Source organism: Podarcis erhardii (assembly GCF_964252035.2).
Source record: "Podarcis erhardii genome assembly, chromosome: 4".
Classification (NCBI taxonomy): domain Eukaryota; kingdom Metazoa; phylum Chordata; class Lepidosauria; order Squamata; family Lacertidae; genus Podarcis; species Podarcis erhardii.
The window spans coordinates 77499819-77521784 of record NC_138508.1 but is presented as its reverse complement, the minus strand read 5'-3'; the positions used below and the strand labels follow the sequence as shown (position 1 = coordinate 77521784).

At 43.7% G+C, this 21966-nt stretch overlaps 1 protein-coding gene across 6 annotated transcripts in view; it reads right to left on the bottom strand.

Annotated features, from left to right (window-relative positions):
• The window catches only part of LOC309339772 (interleukin-1 receptor type 1-like), a 32678-nt gene that overhangs the window by 5510 nt on the left and 5202 nt on the right, over positions 1 to 21966 (bottom strand). The window contains exons 1-8 of one of the 6 annotated variants that reach the window (XM_081858162.1): positions 15655 to 15727; positions 8744 to 8810; positions 6930 to 7149; positions 5150 to 5321; positions 3919 to 4087; positions 2453 to 2518; positions 2236 to 2353; positions 1351 to 1499 (exon numbers count right to left, since the gene is read on the bottom strand). In XM_081858162.1, coding sequence (XP_081714288.1) covers positions 1351 to 1499; positions 2236 to 2353; positions 2453 to 2518; positions 3919 to 4087; positions 5150 to 5321; positions 6930 to 7149; positions 8744 to 8804 — 955 coding nt within the window. In that variant the 5' untranslated portion in view covers positions 8805 to 8810; positions 15655 to 15727. Of the gene's footprint in view, positions 1 to 1350; positions 1500 to 2235; positions 2354 to 2452; positions 2519 to 3918; positions 4088 to 5149; positions 5322 to 6929; positions 7150 to 8743; positions 8811 to 12592; positions 13974 to 15464; positions 15487 to 15654; positions 15728 to 21966 lie in introns of those variants that run through there. The other 5 variants (XM_081858164.1, XM_081858166.1, XM_081858163.1 and 2 more) reach the window with 5 other exon arrangements.

Genomic DNA, 21966 nt, shown 5'->3' with positions numbered 1-21966 from the left:
TTTACTGGCCGAGGGAGCCGGCGTACAGCTTCCGGGTCATGTGGCCAGCATGACTAAGCCGCTTCTGGTGAACTAGAGCAGCGCACAGAAATGCCGTTTACCTTCCCGCCAGAGTGGTACCTATTTATCTACTTGCACTGGCGTGCTTTCGAACTGCTAGGTAGGCAGGAGCAGGGACCAAGCAACGGGAGCTCACCCCGTCGCAGGGATTCGAACCGCCGACCTTCCGACCGGCAAGCCCAAGACTCAGTGGTTTAACCCACAGTGCCACCCATGTCCCTTAGTTTAACTATGTGTGAATAGTTGTCTTTTCTCTGTCTTGAATCTTCTAATGTTCAGCTTCATTGGATGTCTCCAGCCTCTCGCCTTATGAGAAAACGTATTCAATTTCTCCACATAATTTTCACCTTAACTTAAAAGTCCCAGCAGCTGCAATGTTCTATCATAGGGGAATTGCTCCACCCCCTTGATCATTTTGCTTGTCCTTTTCTGAACTATTTCCAACTCTACAATATCAATTTGGAGGTGAGGAGACCAGGACTGTAACAGTGGCATGCGGTCAGTGGACTAGGGGGACAAGGCTAGTCCCCGAAATGTTCCTGGTAAATTAAGAGTAAAGGTAAAAGGACCCCTGACCATTTGGTCCAGCCGTGACCGACTCTGGGGTTGCGGCACTCATCTCGCTTTATTGGCTGAGGGGGCCGCCGTGCAGCTTCCGGGTAATGTGGCCAGCATGACTAAGCCACTTCTGGCAAACCAGAGCAGCACACGGAAACACCATTTACCTTCCCGCCAGAGTGGTACCTATTTATCTACTTGCACTTTGACGTGATTTCGAACTACTAGGTGGGCAGAAGCAGGGACCGAGCAACGGGAGCTCACCCCGTTGCGGGGATTCAAACTGACGACCTTCTGATCGACAAGTCCTAGGCTCTGTGGTTTAACCCACAGCGCCACCCGCATCCCTAAATTAGAGTATTAAAGTATTAAAGCGTGGCGCCTCCTTCCCAAAGCCCAGGAAGTTTGTGCCCAGCTTGGAGGGGGTGGCATGATAATCCCACAGGGTCCAGGAGCCTTTCAGCCAAGTTCCCAAAGCCCACCCGGCTGCTTTCAGCATTTGACTTCTACCACCCCGGAAAAATTCCTGTCGACACCCATGACTACAATTGTTTCCCGTAATATCACCTGCCCAAATAGAAGCATTTCTTTAAAAAAAATTCTAAAACAAATGTTATCAGGCGTGTTTTTGATGCCTACTTTGTCCCTTCACTTGTTGCACTAGCTGTGTGTACAACAGAAAACCACACAACATGAGGCTGCATGATACCATCTTATACATAAAAAACTTACCTGGAGGTTTTAGCATGATGTATACAACTCTTGGAGCAGTTCTAATAGACCATACAGTGCAGAAGTATTTTTGGTAGTGTTTAGGTTTCACTACAGAAATATTAAACTTTTCTCTCACTAGCTGAAGTTCTCCATTAGGCGACTTATCCCTGGTGGCATAAAAAAAGCAGAAAAGAATAAGAAACATAAAAGTTGAACAGGGCTGATTTGTATGATGTTGTCTCACACTTTTCTTGAACAAAGCTGCAAGGATTAAAGATAGAGAAACTGTGCTTAAATGCTGAGGGGAATTATTAAATTTCCTGGTTTCAGCAAAAAGTCACGTTCCTTCAGTTTCACTATGAATCATACCAGTATCCAAATTACACAGAAGACGGCCTTCTTAGTGACTGCTCCCAGACTTTGCAACTCCCTCCCTAGAGACGTTAGACTGGTTCCCTTCTTTTTATCCTTCTGCCATCAGGTGACTACTTCCTTGTTCCAACAAGGGAATTGGGAATTGACTGCTTTTAATGAAAGAGCTGTGGTGTCATGCTGTTTTTTTATTGTAATTAGCTGTTTGATTTTAATAGAATATATATTCTAACAATGCTTAATTGTTTTTAATGGTTGTTTTTATAAAATATGTTTTTAGCTGTTCTTATTTTTACCTGTATGCCACCTGTATTTCCCTCTCAGGGGAAAACAGGCAGAGTATAAATAAAAGTATAATAATAATTATAAAATTAATCCTTGATAATTGGTCGGGCAACACTGTCCACAACATTTGGAAAGCACCATATTAGATATCATGCCGCCTTACAATGATTTCAATGTCTAGTCCCATCAAGTAACCCCCAACTTGTCCTAATTCCAAAGACCAAAGGAAACTGAGTTAGTATTTACAGAGACTGGGTGAGTGTTGCTTTTAAATCCCGAGTAGAGTTATCCTCAAGGTTCCAGGATACATATGGTTCATCCCAAATACCCGACGAGGCATTACAGGTCACGGCAATACTGGACCCTAAAAACATGAAAGAATAATTGCAAATAACAGAAACTGTTAGGATGTAGTTTAGGACCATGAAAAAATAGTTTCATATTAAGTGCAGTAGTTGCTTACCAAGTTCTACTTCAACTGAATTATTGTTTGGATAAATGATGTCCAGCGGTATTCTCTTCGGAGGCGCTAACAATGGAAAGAAGTGTTAACAGAAACAACAAATCATCATTGCACAATCTATTACACGTTGCTCTGCTAGGAAGTTCTTGGTATTATTTTCTTGTTACTGCAGACTGTCGTCCATTAGCAACCATTTATTTCACTACTCATTGGGAAAAGCCGCTTCATGGTGCATATCCAGATACAAGTAAAACATTTATTGGCAGCCTAGAAACAAAGGCTTATACCTAGTGGTTGAACCAACAGATGGCAGCTTGCACAACCAATCTTCCCCTTCACCTCCTGAAAAGCCTTCCCAGACAACCCTCTGAAGGGGATTTTTCAAGGAACTGCAGGGGGTGGGAGACTGATTGGTGCAAGCTGCCTTCACTTGTGTAATTGCTGGCTACAATCCAAAATATTTGTATCTTGACCGGACATTACATGCAAGTACATCACAAATGCTATTAATGCTATTAATCAGACTATGAACAAAATCAGACTATCTTGATGCAAACGTTCTGCACATTTATGTCACAATACTTTTCGTTAAGATTCAAGACTCCTCTCTAGAAAAGACGGACTTTTGAAACCTAACATAGATACGCTTAACTGAACATCAACTCCAAAAGCGGCCAGAGTCAAATACCACTTTAAGTGTTCAACAGATCCAGAAGCAGCATGGGAGTAAAAGGACAAAAGAATACAAAAACAAAAATATGATCTTGCCCAGTGCTGTTCTGGAACAAATCACGTTTGTCTTAACAATGCATTTATGATGCATTTGTGGTATTATTAGATAACCTACATTCTGTAGCTTACCGATAGTATTTTCAGGAAAACTCGGAGATGTGGCAGACCTAACCAATAAAGTATCAAGAAGCAAATATATATATTAACTTCTTTATACCCCATCTTTCAGGATATAAACTCTTCCAAAGCATTTTACAAATAAAACTAAACTACATTTTAAAAGCCCCACAAATATCTGCATGTAAGATGTCATCAGGGTTCTTGACACAGGGCAGCTGGCAAAAAGGAATAGTTTTCTTATTTGCTGATACGTGGACTTGTACAATGGCAGCTAGCTCCCATTGGGACTGAGGGAGCAGAAGGGACGGAGGCCAACAGTAGGTAAAACCACAAGCCAATGACAGGCAATGCCAACAAATTCTGTTTGTCCCCATCCTCCCCTGCTAAGAAATGTCAACCCTGAGATTAAGGAGGAGGAAGCAGAGGATGTGGTCTGGATGCAAGGAAGAAGGAAGGCAGGTGGTCTTAAGGGAATGAAGGCTGAATTAGTGGGACAGTGTCCCATTTGCCCTAATGGACCAGCTGCAATGGAACTGGTAGGAGTGGGGAGGGAAAGTCTAGCCAGAGCAGGCTGGGAGGTGGTCTTTCCCTGCTTCCCTCTTACACAAACTTACCAAAAAGAGTTAGACTAATGGCACGAGATACATTCAATTGTCTTCCCAGATAGGTGTATGTCAGCTGGCATATATACACTCCTTTGTCTTTCTCCGTTGCATTTTTAATTGCAAGGAAATCCTCAAAATGGCTAAATCTCCCATCTTCAGGTAATCCAGGAGTGCATGCCTGAAATATAAAAAGAGGTAGGAAAAATATTATTAAAAGCTGAAGGCAACAAACTTCGTTCATTTACAGAACCCAAACACAGACTGGCGCAATAAAAAGCGAAGAAATGTAATCCACAGAATGCAGACTCACAAAGCTAAGGACAACTGTTGGGAGGGAACGGAGAGTTGCAAATAAGGATTTATCTCCATGCACAAAAGGTATTATTAGCTGCACTGGCTCCTGGTGGAGTACAGGATCAGGTTTAAGGTGCTGGTTTTAACCTTTAAAGCCCTATACGGCCTAGGACCACCTCTCCTGGTATGTCCCACAGAGGAACTTACGGTCTGCTTTGATCCTTCCTTCCTTTTAGAGTAAAAATTGGAACAATTTACGTGTTCCCAGCTGCATCTTCTTAGCTTGTCTTAGCATAGTTTGCTTTGTTCATATATTTATATTCATGTATGAGATGCTCCATGTATTTTTGTTCATATTTTAAAACTACTTGGGGGGGGGGATAGGCGTCTTACTAGCCAAAAGCCACATGTACCATATTTTGAAGTTTGTATCCAGCAACAACCATGCCATCTCTCACCAGCAGAGGGAGAGAAGGGAAGCAGGACTATCCCACTGGCCCTACTGAGACCATCAGCAACATTTGGCTCATCTTTTCCTTAAACCAGGTACGAGGAACCCTTGGCCCTCCAGATGCTGTTACACTACAAACTCACATCAACCCCAGCAAACATAAGCAATAGCCAGGGATGATGGGAGCAGCAATTCACCAACACCTAAGGGGTCAAAGCTTCCCCAACTCCTGCCTTAAACTATTCCTATTTCAGCTGGTTGTTGTTGGAACTTGATGGCCTATATCTAGTGCTTTAGTTTGCTGCCTTCCTCCTCCTAGTTTTTGCACTGTGTCTTTTAAATTGTAATGTTTCATGCAAGACCCACAGAAGGTTCTCCACAACCAAATATGGCCCACCACCTGAATGTGGTTCCCCACCTCTGATTTAGGAAAGAAAGATACCGCCAATAAGATAAAACATTCAAAAGGCTGTTATCACACAGAAAGACACCAACCTTGGACCATTGAAGTGGAGTCCTTTCACTTTCAAAATTCTGGAGGTCGGGACACTTTAGCTTTCCAGTATTATGCAAATGTATTCTTTGTGGATAAACGTAATTTCTATTAAAGCATAAACCATCATCGTTCTTGAAAACACGGAGCTCCTTCCTATCTCTTGTTGAATTTCTGTTATGAAAAAAAGGGATATCAGTACATCTATTAATTATTAAGAGATACCCACAGGATACTGGCATTATATTAGCATTTAATGATTAGAAAAACATCATGAGAATAACCAGATCTGGGTGCACTTTTTAGAACAGTAAGATGTGGAATTGGATCACAATTCAGCAGACAAGAACCAACTCAAAATAATAATACTCTAGAAGTGTCTGGCTGTTTATTGTTAGTTTGTTGTTCCAGGAAGTAGAAGAAGAAAATAAATGAAGGACAGAATATAAAAATGTGTAAGGGGTGGCTTAAGAGGCAACATTGTGGCCAGGAGGTTTGATTTCATGGTGTTCATAAAATGCCAGAATTAGCTGGAATAACATGATGTAACAGTTCTAAAAAAATTACTGGGGGGAAACAAAAATGTTTTTAACGTGTGATATTTTACTGTATTTTTGCTTTCTATGGAAGCCGCCCAGAGTGGCTGGGGAGGCCCAGCCAGATGGGCGGGGTATAAATAATAAATTATTATTATTATTATATTGGATTGTAGCCAGTGCTGCCATTTCACATGCACTACACACCTCCACTTGTGCAACAGAGCTTCCCGTTGTGGACCCTGTGGGGCAGAATTTGGGGTGCACAGAAAGAAGTCGCCCCACTGTGCACCACTTACAGAGATACTTACTTTTGCATTTTGCTCTTTTTTCCAAGAATTGTATTTTATAGCCTGAAAACTATAGGTTGTTAGGTTATTAGGCTGAGGTCATGTTCAGATGGCCAACTTCACAAATCATGGCTGAAGCCACATACAAACATGATGGCTGCCTGCTAATCCCTTCTCCTATCCCTCTGCATCATGCATCTTTCTGCAGGGCCTGCAAGACGGAGTTGTTCTGCCAGGCCTTTGATTGGGGTTCAGTCTGATTCTTTTCTTTTTGTATAAGAACAAGCATTAAAGAGGCCTCCTAGCCCGCTCACAGGTCCTTTATAAGACCAGTAGTAACAGTTGGCCCTGGAGAATATTAACCACTCTTAATTTTACCCATGGACTCCCATCTGTCCAGATTTTAATTTCCTTTGAGCTAATTTTACGATGTATTTTAATTAATTGATTGCCTGTTTTTATGTTCTTATGTTCTTTGTATACTGTGTTAGTTTTATGATGGTAGCTGCCCTGAGCCCGACTCCAGCCAGGGCGGGCGGGGTACAAATAAAAATTTTTTATTACCTTCTGAGCAAAGAGCATGGATTGCATTCAGCAACAGTTCCCTGTTATCTCCAAATGGTGTGCATGAGGCTTTAAAGAAACTACAGTGACTGGAGAGAAATAAAACTTACCTCCTGTATCAATTTTACTAAACACATAGGGGGAAAAATGTAGTTGACTCCAATGCATGTTTTATTTCAAAGAAGTCTCAGCAGGGTTTATACACAGCCTGCAGATTGCTTCTCATTTCAACATTACACAACTGAAGCCCCCCAAAAATTGTTAAGACAAAACGGGCAAAATTATAAATTTATGTTTCCCTATCGTTGCTGAACTCACTCAAGTCAGAACTATAGAACCTAACAGCTACTTTCAATTGAGAAAAAAAAACCATGAACTGTGCAGAAACTTACTGAATGCGACACTCATAAAATCCGGAGTCTTCTATCATTGCAGGGCTAAACCAAAGCCTGTCTCCTCGTTGATGGATCCTGGAGTAGTTATCCGTAGTTATGGGTATATCACTACCGTTTATGTGCCAAGTCACAGAGTAATTGGATTGTTTGGAAGACAGCAGCGGACAGCAGATGACCCCAGGCTCCCCTGCACGCACATTGGTTGCTAAGCGTACACCTAATGAGTAAATTGCATATAATGTGTGACAAATGATGTACTTTGCTAGTGCAAACAGACACACTTGCAGTAAGCCTGAAAATTCACAACACAGCTCCCCATCATTCCACTGTGTGCCAACTCATTTGTGCCAACTTTGCCTTTCTTCCTTGCGCCTTGCAATTAGCAACGCTGCCCAAACTTACTATCTAGCTGGCACGAACTCGTCCAACTAGTAGTATGAACTTGTCCCATGACTGCTCGGATGCATTATGAAACTAACAGCACTTCCGTGCCACAAATCATTCTCCGGCTCCAATTGAATCTGAGGTGGTGCATTGTCAGGTTACCTGCATCTTCCCCTGTATTCCCCCACTCCAAACCCAGGGTGGAAAACTGTCTCCTTCTATTTATCTGGCAACTGCTGCAGCTGGAAAACCTGACTGGAGGCTTTTGAGAAAGGCTCCCTTCCTCTAGCCTGGAACATGGGAAGACTGCAAGCAACAGATAAGGCAGCCTTGCAAGGGCAGGATTGTTATTTGACCGTTTCATTCCCAAACAGCAAAATCCTAACCACGTCTACTCAGGAGCAAGGTTTACTCCAAAGTAAGTAGGGTTAGGATTGCAGGCACAGAGAATGCCACAGGGCCCTAATGTGGAATTGGCCGAGGAGGGGTGGGGGGGGCATGTAGAGAAGTCAAGTTTACTGAGTCAGGAGAGGGGGTGCATATACGAGTATCTGCAAATCACAGCTTGTGCGACGCAGCTCTCAGAATTTTAGAAATGCAAGCATAACACTATGCAATACACGTCTGATACATTCTTAATGCAAAACCAGCAACATTTAATTGAGAATGCAATTCAGCTTCTTAACAGAAACACAAAGAAGAGCCCAGGAAGCCAATTCCGCACCCCATTCGTTATCAAACAAAATATAATCGCTGGTGATGTAAAATACGGCAATTTAATGTAATCTTGAGTGTTGGCGCATCTGCTGCTTCTTTAAGAGTTTTCAGATGAGAGGAATTTTGCTTGAGATTTTCTAGAAGGGTTCATGAGAAGTTCACCTCTGAATATTGCATTCATTGAGCAAAGTAAGAGGCACTACAGTATCAAAGTATATACAGGCAACAGCCAGTATGACGGTATATATGAAACATAAAATTAAAAGGTTTTTTGAAAAATAAATGGGTTTAAGAACAGCTCCTCCCATTTTTGTTGGGAAAAGTGCTGCATTTTGAGAAACTGCAACCCCAGTTGACTTATACATCATGGTGGGCGGAGGGAGAGATAGAAAACTGTGATGGATGTTCATCACTTGACTATAGGTTAACTAGTGATGCATATACACACAAGTGAAGCGCTACAGACTACAGACACAGCCTTCATATTCCCTCATATGCACTGCATTCTTGGTGTAATTAAGCAAGGAGGGAGAAATAAAGTAAGAGCTATGCATCTGCAAAATAACGCAAACAAACCAGCCCCTCATGGAAGCGGCACTTATATTTGTGTAACTTTGTGGAGAAACTAGATGGGAGTATGATTACATCCACCGTGGTGTAGCTAAAGCAAGCAAGCAAACAAACAAATAAGAAACATAAATTTGACTTACAAATACTGGATGAAGAATAAGCCAGACACATCCAGCATAAGAGCTGCAACGCAGATATCATCTTCTGCTGGCAAAGGAAAGGAAAGATATTCAGGTCTGCAATAGCTTTCTAAAATTCTCTGCTACAGCCAAAATTTTCACAGTATGTATAAAGGAGGAAGGATGACATATCCGATGCTAGGACTATTGCATTTAGAAGACAGTCAAATAAACCACAAAAATAAGTCCACAAAAATTACTAGCGCAGCTACACTTACCTACCAGCCATCAGTAGTGTAAAAGAAGAAACATTTCGTAAAGAGCCCTATTTGATAACCTGGTGTATGAAATGAATTTGGTTTCAGATCCTGGACCCTTTGTGTGTCCTTAGACCAGTTACCATCTCTCAGTCTAATTTACATCAGAGGGTTGAAAGGATTTTTAAAAAGTGATACTCCCCACCGAGCAAACGGCTATTTGAAAGTTCATGTTAAGCTTGGCTTCTGCCATACCAATCTATATGCATTCACAAATTGAGATATATCAGTAATTTCCAGGCTGCATCAACAGCTCAACCATTGCCACAATCATTTTCAGCAAGAAAACAGACTACTGAAACCCCATTTACAGAAACACAGGAAATTTCTTAGCTCTTTGCTGAGTGGTTTAGGTACACAGGAACCTGACCACATACTCTACAGCAGATTTTCCCAAGCTAACTTGAATCAGCCCCAGTCAGCACAGCCAAAGACTGGGGCTGGTGTGAGTTGTGATCCAACACATCTGGAGGGCACCAGGTTGAAAAACACTACCTCGGAAGAAGTACCGTATTTATCGCTCTATAGGACACACTTTTCCCCCTCCAAAAATGAAGGGGAAATGTGTGTGCGTCCTATGGAGCAAATGCAGGCTTTCGCTAAAGCCTGGAGAGCGAGAGGGGCCAGTGTGTACCGACCCCTCTCGCTCTCCAGGCTTCAGGCAGCTATCCACAGGCCTTCGGAGCACAGCAGGAGTTCCCACCGGGCTCAGAAGGCTTGTGAATAGCAGCAAGGTCCGGGAGCGAAGACGAGGTTGCATGCAACCTCGCCTTCGCTCCCGGACCCATTCTGGGGGCTGGGGTGGGGGAAAGAGTTTGGATTTGATATCCCGCTTTATCACTACCCTAAGAAGTCTCAAAGCGGCTAACATTCTCCTTTCCCTTCCTCCCCCACAACAAACACTCTGTGAGGTGAGTAGGGCTGAGAGACTTCAGAGAAGTGTGACTAGCCCAAGGTCACCCAGCAGCTGCATGTGGAGGAGCGGAGCTGCGAACCCAGTTCACAAGATTACAAGACTACCGCTCTTAACCACTACACCACAGCTCCGGGAGCGAAGGCGAGGTTGCATGCAACCTCGCCGCCGCTCCCTGACCCGTTCTGGGGGCTGGGGTTGGGGGAAGCTCGGGTTTCCCCCGCCCCAGCCCCGCAGCTAAAAACGAAGCCAAGACAGCAAGCGGGATGCATCCCGCTCGCTGTCTTGGCTTCTTTGCTCTTTGGGGCTGGGGGGGGAATAAAAAAAATTTTCTTTATTTCCCCCCCTAAAATCTAGGTGCGCCCTATGGTTTTAGGTGCGCCCTATAGAGCGAAAAATATGGTACTGCCACGAACAACATTCCACAGCTGATCATGACACTTCCCTGCATTAGCTCCTACACAATATTCCACATTCAGAAGAGCTGCAAATGTGCTGCATGGGAGATTTCAAGTCTTTGCTTTTTCTGGGGGAAAGTAGTGATCACTGCTAAACATGCTGTATATACTTTGGGCAGTTTGGCCTTCACAATCCCATGACCTCCAACATTTCTCTGATGTAAACAGATACATCCCCGCCAACATTTCTCCAATGAAAAAGGGACATCCAGTGCTATTTTTCTAGAAAAGGTGGTGCTGGAACTCACCACGAACACCCCCCTTAGAACAGCCATGGCACCCACCTGAGAAGTGCCAGAACTCAGTTCTGGTGAGTTCTGGCTATAAAAGCCCTGGGCATGTCCTATATCCTCCAACATTTCTCCGATGGAAATAGGGACGTTCTAAGGAAAAGGACATTTCAGGATCAAATCAGAAACCAGTATGGCTTCTGTAAATCCAGGACTGTTCCTGGAAAATAGGGATACTTGGAAGACCTATTCTCCTTGGAATAAATTCTGCTAGCATTGTTTTCTTGTTGGCCAGAATCAATAAAATTAGATTTCCTGTCAAGTTTCATTCTATACAGCTGAAATCGAGAGGTCCTTCATTCTTGGAGATACTTTGGATCTGGTACAAGATGAAGATGCTGTCAAACTAGCCAGGAACAGTTAACTACAGTGCCATCAAAACAACTTAAATGGAAGTGGAAAGCCACCAACAAGGTTCAACAGGGTCACGTTCAATTTCAAGAGAGGAAAATTCCTCCAAATGGTGGAGATGCATCATAAGGAAGTTGAAAGGGAAAGTATTCAGGAGTCTTGGAAGTTATTTAAAACCACAACAACAGAAGCTCGTCTGGAGTGCACACCATGGATTAAGAAAGAAGCCCAACAGGATGTGTGGTTAGTAATGCACGTCAATAGAGCTGCAAAAGCCAATACTCTTTTCTTTAAAAAGTGCAAGTCTCATCTAAATAAAGAGGACAAAAAAAAGAGAAAATAAGCTCTCCTAAAACAAACACAAGTTACCAGTGAGGCACATGAGAAGATATTTGAGCATATTGTTAGGGGCACAGGGGGTGAGATTTCTTCAAAATCACAAGCAGTGAGCGAGCCTGGGAGTATCAGACCATTAGAAAAACAACTTTGAAAAGGACTTTGGAGAGAAACAGAATATTTGCGTCTGATTTCTCTGCAAAGGATGTTGGATAAAAATAAGATTAAAATTATAGGGCTAAACACCACATTAAAAGCCAACCCTCGGTCTGGATAGCATCAGGAGTTTGTAAATAACAAAAAAATGTGAAGCATTTGGTCATCTAATGCTAAAAATGTAAAATGTCTTTAAACTCAAAATCCTCATGGGAGGGTTGGAAGACAACCAATGTGGCACCAGTTTTTAAGAGAGGCGTGACGGAATTATAAGACTTGCAGTCTAATTTCTTTCCTAATAAAAAATGGCAGAAAGCAGGTTTAAAGTTAAAATCGGTCAACTTTGGATAATGAGGTTTTGCTTACTGTGCTGTGTTACTGGGATGTTAGGTGATTGTAAGCCGCCTGAAATCAAACTGCAGTGTAGTAGTATTTAGTTGTAAATAAATGAAACGTACAAATGCCCATCACAAGTGGCCTGATGTCCATGTTCCCTAACACTTAGTACAAAATATCAAGTGAAAAGCCGCCGTTAGCATTCTGTCCTCAGCCTGCTCATGGTTAACTCCACTCAGCCTTTCTTTTGCAAAAAGGTACGTAGTATGTTTTTCAAAGCAGGTATTCAACAGGGGCTGAAAAGTTGCCACTTTTGCTTCAGCTTACACACACACACACACACACACACACACACACACACACACCAGGAGTGCCACCTTGGCCCTGCGACCATGGGTGCCCGGGGTCATGGGTGCCATGCAGCATGCATGGCCCTTGCATCCAGATTTGTGGGTGCCTAGCCGCTTCATAGGGATTTTGTGGGTGCTCGAGCACCCAGGGCCCCAGGGAGTTGGCACCCATGAAACACACACAGTGCTCTTCCAAATGTAGCTCTACAGAGTGTGAGTGAGTGTGTGTGTGTGTGTGGCAATTCTTAAGGCCTAGCACCTACAAATTCAGCACTGACTCTTGAAGTTTAAATTCTGACACAACAATTTCATACATGATTTTTTATATTAAAAAAAAATGTTCTGGAATTCTGGAATACTCACATGTACTCCGCATCCACTGTGTTCCAACTGCTGGTTTGGGAAGCAGCTAACAGGAGATGTTAGCAACAATCCATATCTATGTTGTTTTGGTCACTGACTTTCAGAACAGCGCTCTTGGGTTAATAGTTTGGAAGCACCAAATCCTTTTCCCCAAATTAACAAATGTCTATGTACAGAATGTGCAGCACTGCATCAAGATTGCAGCCACCAGGCTCAGCTCCCTTCCACACAAATTGCCTTAAACCTCACCCAGCTTATCTACAATGGTTGACTATCACATGTAAGTGGCACCTCTGCACACAGAATCCAGGGTGCCCAGGCTGAATAATACAGCCACATTACCTGGCACAGAGTCATGTGAGGACCTAACCCATCCTAAGTTGACATTCCTCCTTACATCCAACACGTGCAGACAAACCACAGCCCAGGCTGGATAGACACAATCCAACTGCAAACTTTACAAAGGAGTTACAAGAAATTCTAGCCTTGCACTTAGCCTTGGACCTTAATTTAGCTATTTGTGTTGTTTATTCCGTCAGCAGTTTATTTATTAATGCCTGGAAAGAGATAGCCAGCATTCCATAAAACACACGCAGTGCTCTATGCTAAATAAGCCAGAAGCACACATTCTTCTTTTAGAAAGGTGATGGTTAAAAGCAAACTAGGACCACCACCCCCATACAAAGTTTCAATTACTATTATTAAAATGAATATCACTATCAAGTGAGTCACAAGTTTGTTTTTATTTTTTTAAGCCTTTATTAACATTATTAGCAGGTCACTTGTGACATAAAAGTGAAGAGCAATAAACCACTGCAAGCTTAGAGCTTGTACTTCAATTCTGGATAATCGAATCTATCTTAGAATTGGAAGTAAGAACATTCATTACAGGAATGCAACTCACAATAGACCCCCATACTACGTACTTTCAACTTTCACCTTTTTACCCTGGCCTTTCTCACTCCAAATATATATCCTGATTGCAAATTGTTTTAACAGATTTAAAAAAAAAATACTGTTGTAACCTGGAACCTTATGGTTAAGGACAAATGAGAAATCCAATAAAAATCATTCTGCTTCTGATAATCATTGGTTTAGCAACTAGAACTTCAGAATGTCCAACACACAATGTTGGCCACATTCACAATCTATGTAGGCCACATTCAAGAGAAAGGCAAGCCATAGGTCCAACTGGTTCCCCTCCAGATGTAGGAGTGGTCAAAAGCAAGGCAAGAGTGAGTTAACAGGGAAAGTTCACTCAGCACCTCATAGTTACCATCACCCAGAAAATATGCAGCAAAGTCAACAATGTCCCATTTACACATTGCACCAAAATAGCAAACAAGGACTTTAACTCTGTGAGAGACACAGGAACAAAAGAAGCCAAGGCTCACTGGATTTAAAACACTTAACACCGGGACCAGAGGGAATGTAATGGCATGCATGGGTTTTCAATCACTTATGAACTTTAAATGTATTGCCAATGCATCACCCATGAATCACTTAATAGTTCTGAGCAAAGACTTAACATGCTAGCCATCAAGGACAATAATCACTTGGTTCTTGTTTGGGGAAGGGTGGATTTAAATTGCCCACACCTACCAAGTTGTCATACTCAGAAGAGACCCACTGAAATCAATGAATTTAGGTTAAGTTGTGAAATGCATCAGATGTGCTAAACTTTTGGCCCTCCAGATGTTGCTGAGGTACAACTCCCAAGATCCCAGGCCATTGGCCATTCTTGCCAGGACTGATGGGAGTTGTGATTCAGCAACATCTAGAAGGCAATTAGTTTCCAGCACATGACTTAGACAGATACAACCCAATGGGTGGTATTCAAGTGATTTTAACTTGGAGTAGACCCATGGAAATTAATGGACACAACAATTAATTTCAATGAGTCTACTCTGAGTTCGTTGAATACCATCCTATGTTTTTAACTCTATGTGAAGCTGCCTCCCTTCCCAAATTACTGGACCAAACCTATGGAGTCAGCTGCATTTGGAATAGGTATGGTATGGGCAGAAATAAGTTACACATCATATACCAAATACTGCCATTTCCAAAGACAAGCCTTGCATTGGGGGAGATCAGTTAGCATTCATAAATCTAGGAGAATTAAACATGCCATTTGGAGATGGGTTGTTGCCAATGGAGTCTAACAAGTAAAGGTGGAATTAAAAAACTGAGATTTTTGGTGCTTCCCCTCTCTCTGAAAATCATAGGGACTATCAGCTTGTTAAAAGTGATCCCTTGATTCTATAGAAGGTGCTTCTTTGAAAAGGAGGTATCTTGTCTGATGTCCTTTTGCCCACTTTAGTAAAAAGTCAGAAAAACCCTCAAAGGGGTAAAAACCATAGTTTGCTCGTGGTAGAGAACTCGAGAGGATATTAACAGGCCCCAGTCGGAAACCAGATTAGGTTTCTAACCTGTTTGGATCCTGCGTGTTTCTAAATCCACTCAGGTCAACTTCATAAAGGGCCTCTGAAGCCCATTTCGGAAAAGTGTCGTCAAGGCAGGCTGCTGAAAAAAAGGGAAACAGCTCTGTACACATTCAAGACTGACAGCAACCTGCCTAAACAAGACACCTCTGTAGAGGGATGCCCAGTTGGCTTCTGTCTGTCTGTCTGTCTGTCAGGGCTCCTCAGAAATGCCTGCAGCTGAAGCTCCCTTTCCCTTTCTCCACCTGCTGATCTGCCCCCCTCAAAGGCGCCAGGAAAGGCAACGGCGAAGCTCGCGGCGGAGGCGAGACGAACCCGTCCGGTCTCTTCCCCGCGGCTCTTGGAAGAACCTGCTGCTCCCTCCCGCCCCAGGCCAGCCTGTCCTCGCGGGCAAGCAGAGGCCGCGCTGCCGGGTCCAAAGCGTGACTCACCCGGTGCCAGGAACTTGCCTAAACTCTTTCCCCACACAGCGCGCTCCTCTGGTGCTCGAGAAAGAGCCGCGCAAGACGGCTGCGCCTAATCCTCATACAGAGGCGGCAAGCTGTCCCCCCCCTCGCGGACCCTCAAGCCCTCAGCAGCCGACCCAGACCCGCGCGCCCGGCGCCCACGCCTTCTCCTCACCTGGACTCGTCCGGCCGGCAGCTTCGCCACGACTCGCCTCAGGCGCCGAGGGCCGAGGGGAGCTCCGCCCCTGCCCGTTAAGGCGAAGCCCGCCCCTTGGCGGCCCTGGACACTTGGGCGGGACGGAGGAGGCGGTGGGCCGCCGCTGCCAGGAGCGCCGGGGCTGCTCTGAGTCAATCACCCAGGCGCGGAAGAATGGACTCGGATCCTGGTTCAGGGAACAAGCCGAGACTCGCGAGCTTGATCCTCCCCTGCCCGGCTCCTCCGAAATCAGCCCTAGGGACTGGCTGAGGATAAGAATAAAAATTACTTGCTGTTGTTGTTTAGCCGTTTAGTCGTGTCCGACTCTTCGTGACCCCCTGGACCAGAGCACGCCAGGCCCTCCTGTCTTCCACTGCCTCCTGCAGTTTGGTCAAACTCATGTTAATAGCTTCAAGAACACTGGCCAGCCATCTCGTCCTCTGTCGTCCCCTTCTCCTTGGGCCCTCCATCTTTCCCAACATCAGGGTCTTTTCCAGGGAGTTTTCTCTTCTCATGAGGTAGCCAAAGTATTGGAGCCTCAGCTTCACGATCTGTCCTTCCAGTGAGCACTCAGGGCTGAATTCCTTAAGAATGGATACGTTTGATCTTCTTGCAGTCCATGGGACTCTCAAGAGTCTCCTCCAGCACCATAATTCAAAAGCATCAATTCTTCAGCGATCAGCCTTCTTTATGGTCCAGCTCTCACTTCCATACATCACTATTAATTCCATACATCACTAAAAATTACTATTATGTATTAAATTTGTGGACTGCCTTTCGTCTGTAGCTCTCTGGGCGGCTCACAACATCAACATGACAGTATGAAAAACAGAATAAAAATAAGAATGAAAACAAACCAACAAACCACAAAATGCATAATAAAATTAAGAACTAAAAGAAACCAATAACCTCCCCCTCCAACAACAAAAACTGGGTTAGAGGACAGTGCTGATAACCCCAAGGATGCAGGTTTGATCTGCCATATGGGGCAGCTGCATATTCCTGCATTGCAGAAGGTTGGCCTAGATGATGCACAGGGTCCCTTCCAAGTCTAGGATTCTATATTTCACATGTCCATCAGCCCAAGGCCCAGGTGGAATAAAAACCTTTTCACCTGCCGCCTAAAGGGGTATAATGAAGGCACCAGCCAAACCTCCCTGGGGAGAGCATAGCTACAAACCCATTCTGAAGACTCCTTTAACTGGATGGCACTTCTAATAAAACTGGCACCATTCAAAGTGCTGGGTTTGACCTATTAAGTCTCTTGTGGCTCAGGACCCCAATTCTCCAAGGACTGCCTCTTCCCATGTGAACCCATCTGGAAACTGCAATCATCATCTGAGGACCCTTCTTTGAGCAGAAGGTCTAGAAGATAGCAACAAGAGAAGGGGCCTTTTCAGTGGTGGCTCCCTGTTTATAGAATGAGTCTCCTTTGGTGCCCGTTGTTGTTTTTTTACGGGAGTACTCAAGGGTACACAGTACCAGCACCCCACCCCCCAATATTAAAAGTGTGGCGCTTACTGTAAAAACTTCATGGTGAGTACCGACATTTTTTGTTTTCTTTTTCTTTTAAAAAAAGCACTGCTTGGTGCCATAATTACATTATCTTCTAGGGAAGATCGTTCATTCATTCCATCAGGCTTTGGCTTTTAATTATAGCCTTTTGTGGGGTTGGGCTGTTTCGATCTACCTTTTTTAAAAATAGAATTGTCTTTCAGATTCTTTTTTTAAATGCTGGTTTCCATGTATGTATGTGCTTGGTTTTTGCTTAAAATATTATAAGTCATTTTGAGCTGCCATGCAAAAAAGCAACTAATTATTATTTTTAATAATAATACATGCAAACAAATTGGGCCCTTAGCAAGCCCCCTTTTCTTGGCTGAAGCAGGCAAAACGATCACAACCAGACTGTGCTGTTAGTTATATTTTTTTATTTGTGTCACCTAACAAGGACGCAGGTGGCACTGTGGGTTAAATCACAGAGCCTAGGACTTGCCGATCAGAAGGTCGGCAGTTCGAATCCTGCCAACCTAGCAGTTTGAAAGCACATCAAAGTGCAAGTAGATAAATAGGTACTGCTCCGGCGGGAAGGTAAACGGCGTTTCTGTGCGCTGCTCTGGTTTGCCAGAAGTAGCTTAGTCATGCTGGCCACATGACCCGGAAGCTGTACGCCGGCTCCCTCGGCCAATAAAGCGAAATGAGCGCCGCAACCCCAGAGTCGGCCACGACTGGACCTAATGGTCAGGGGTCCCTTTACCTAACCAGGGTTGGCCTTAGGGGTGGGTGAACTAGGCGGCTGCAAGGGTTGTGGGTCTGAGGGGGCACCAAGTTGAACTGAGAGGCTGTGTTTGTATTTATCCAACAGACAGCCCTGCATGTACTTCTCAAGTACTCCCGGCTTCATGCGAACAAGTAGTTCTCACCAAAAAATAAAGCGAACAGGCAAAGCACCATGCTAAAATGTGACACTAGCATTTTACAATCTATACACACTTTATGGGAATCAGTGGGTGTTATTCCTAAGTAAATATGCATAATGGGAACAGCTGTACAGCTTGTCCCTTGACCCTTTTTTTGGAGGCTTGGACACATTTACCCTGTGAAGTAATAAATAAGCAAAACGAGAGGTTATAATATGGGAGCCTGAGCTAAAAGTCTTGTACCCTTTATTCCCCCATGCTTTTCTGAAACTGGATACTCACTCAAAATCTGGTTAAATTGATATAATATGGTCAAAACACTTCTTCTGACCATGGCAGACCAACACGGCTACCTATCTGTAACTGATATAATATGCTTCAGGATCCAGTTTACAGTGGCAGGAATCAGCACCATAGAATGTGCTAAATGCCTTTCTCATCCAGATTGAGTAATGGCATGCAGTTGTTGCCACACTGGTGGTTTCTAAGTTAACAAAATGAAGTTTTCAGCAAGAGCTTGAACTTTTCCCTAGCATGGTACAGGATTAACAAAGTGTTCAGCATGTGGCATGCAGGGTTCCAGGAAAACACTACATTTGCTTTAAGAAGAATGTGGAGAAAAATAATATTTGCTGAACACTTGAGACAACTGTGTTTTGTTACCACAGGCATCCCAGTTTATTTAACTGCTATGTAACTGTCTGGTTTGGGACAGTCAGTTTGTATAGAATATACAAAGTAGAGTTTAATGAATGCTATGAGGGGTTTTTTCTTTCAGCCTGAAGTACCACCCAAGATCCTATGTGCTTGGCCTCATCGCTGAGAATCATGCAGTATGATGCTATGATAAATATTTTTTTTCCAGAGGGGAATCCACAAGCAGCTAAAAGCAGGGGCAGATCTACACTCATGGTTTTTAACATTAAGGAAAGGTTAAGGAATGGTTTTGATAGTGTAGATCGGGGTAGTCAACCTTTTTATACCTAGCACCCACTAATGCAACTTTCTTGATGGTAAAATTTCCTTACCACCCAGTGCTGCAATAACATGTGCTGTAGAACCTCCTACCGCCCACCTGGAATCCTAAAATGCCCACTAGTGGGCGGTAGGGACCAGGTTGACTACCCCCGGTGTAGATGGACACATGACGTCCTACTTTTTACATTCATAATGCATGATTACCTTGTCTTTTTATCACTTAATTTTTAATTATTTTATGCTGCCATATAGGTGAAACACTGCTCATATGTCCCTATGTAGTGTTTTGCCTTTTTTTTTTTTTTTTTTTTACTGCATTCAAACTCTGATCCCTTCTCCAATGGTATTCAAGGGACAGTGTTCAGTTTCTCCTCCCGTTTTTTTGCTTCTTCCATCCTAGCAGGGCAAGAAAAAGCATTTTGGAAAATGGTGTGGCCGGGTATTACTTAGACAACCCCACACACAAGCCAAAGTAATTAACAGGTATGCCCTGTGGCATTTTCGAATGACATATCTATATCTTTCTAACAGCGGAAAATAATGTTAAACAGGTCAGTGTAGATCCAGCCCAGGTGAGTTTCACAGATCAAGGTACTGAAACCAGTTGAATTGCAAGTTTACAGGTTAACTCTCAGCTAGTCTGCCATCTAGGCATCTCCACCTAGAAGGATAAGCCCTCTAGAGCAAGGGTAGCAGCTGTTGCACCCTCCAAATATTGTTGGACTATGACTCCTATCAGCATGGCTGGTGGTGAGGGATGATGCAGGTTGTAGTTCAGCAACATCTTGCTGTCTATCTCTGCTCTACATAGCCTAGACCAGGGGTGGCCAACTCCCAAGCGACTGCGATCTACTTACAGAGTTAAAAACTGGCAGTCAAAGTTGTTGAGCTTTTTTGGGGAAGAGGAAAGGGGGGTGCAGGGCAAAAAAAATTGAGCTTTTCTTAGGGGAGCCAGTGATCTACCAGTGATCTACCACAGACGTCCCGTGATCTGCCAGTAGATAATGATCTACCTGTTGGATGTGCCTGGTCTAGACATTACTGGACTAGCCAACTAATTACTTTGTCCCCATCCACCTCCCTGCTCAGTTGTACAAAGACTACAGAGGAGGACGCAGGCAGCCAGGGCTGGTTTTAAGTAAGAATGCAGGCTGGTGGTCTCAGAGGAATCAACACTGAGGTTAGTAGAACAATATCCCATTTACCCTAATGGTCCAGCCACCACAGGAATTGTATACCTGAAATCCTGGAAAGTCACACTGGGAAAGCCGAGCTAAGTGCTATTTTGTTAATTGGAAAGGCAGCCTGTCAGTTGTTCAGGCACACACAGTGGAAATTGTGGTAACTAGACTTCAAAGTATCTAGTTGTGCTGCATCACTTGGCTTGATTCCACAGCAAGAATGATAAACAGATGATTAAAAAAACGATTCCAGGAAATGAAGATTTGGCGCAGACTGAACATAGCCTATTAAAAAGTAATTTCACAATGCCCTTAATTTGTCCATAGCATTATTTAAAAGGTTGTGTGATAGCTAGTCATGTCCCAGATGTTTTACTTGTGACCTTTATTCACTGAAGTAGAAATAGGCATATGGTTTTCTTTCAGACATACTATAAACTACCAGTCCTATGCAGTTTCCTCACCGGCTTCTAGATTAATCTTATGCAGCTCTTGGGTCAGCACCCAGGACAGTGTACTGTCCATCAAGGGCTTATTTTACTTCCTTTCTATTCAATTCTGGTTCAAGCCCCCACCCAGGAAAAATTGGGGTGCCATTTTGGATGGCAAGGTAGCGCTCTAGCTCTCTCTCTCTTCCAAATAACCTTATTTATTCAAATTCACAAATTATAGCAGCAAGAGCAACATAGTAATATATTTAATAGAGCACAGAGACTATGGGAGGAGCACAACCAGGAGACAGTCTTGCTTCCCCTTCCACATGGTGGGAACAGTTGCATCCATGGGGAGCCAATCAACTGCCAGGCCCACACCCACCTTTCTTCAGCCTCAGCATCACACAGAAATGTTGGAGCAGAGAGGGCAGATAATAAACTTGACTACATTTCCAGTCACTATGTGCGGATGGACATCCCATGTGGGGTAGTTGCACAACAGCCTTTTCATCTGGTATGGACAAAATTTGCAGACTGATTTGTGCCGCAGAATCGAAACAATGTCCTTCCCAAACAAGTGCATTCCTGTGATTTTCATCAAGTATATTCCCGTTCCCCTGCCCCCCAAGTGCTGCTTTGTTGCCTGTTTTCCAGCCTTCCAGCACAACTGAGTAGCACTACCGTCTCAACCAGCACAGAGAAGTGGGCAGTGGCATGGTTAGTGGCTCTGGAGCCAACTCCTAGGAGCTGAGGTCCTTTCGGGCCCTCCAATAAAAAAATTGAGACACCCCCTCCTCCCCCAAGTTAATGGGCATTGCCATTCAAATGGTGTGCATGCACCGTGTTGTGTGATTGATGATCCTCTTAGGATCATCCTACTCTCATGTAGGACTCTGGTAGAGACACATGCCCAACTGGCATGTTCTCTCCCTCCTGGTTGATCGTTCAGGAGCTTCAAAAGCTTTCTTCAGCCCGAACATCACAGCAACTGATACCAAGAGGCATCAGCACACTTACGATCCTGCAGAGTATTGGCAGTTTGAGTAACATAACCCAGTAGCACAGCATTTTGGCTAATCTACTTTTATTTACATATAATACACTCAGAGCATTCTGACTTAGCTCCTTCCTCTTTCTCATCAGACAGCAAAGAGAAAGAAACAAAGGACAATAGTCCCACTTCACGGAACACAGTAATACAAACATCCTGTCTCTGTCACTTCCCATACTGTGGAATGAAAACATACACCGTCATGTGATAGACAACAATCCCATGAC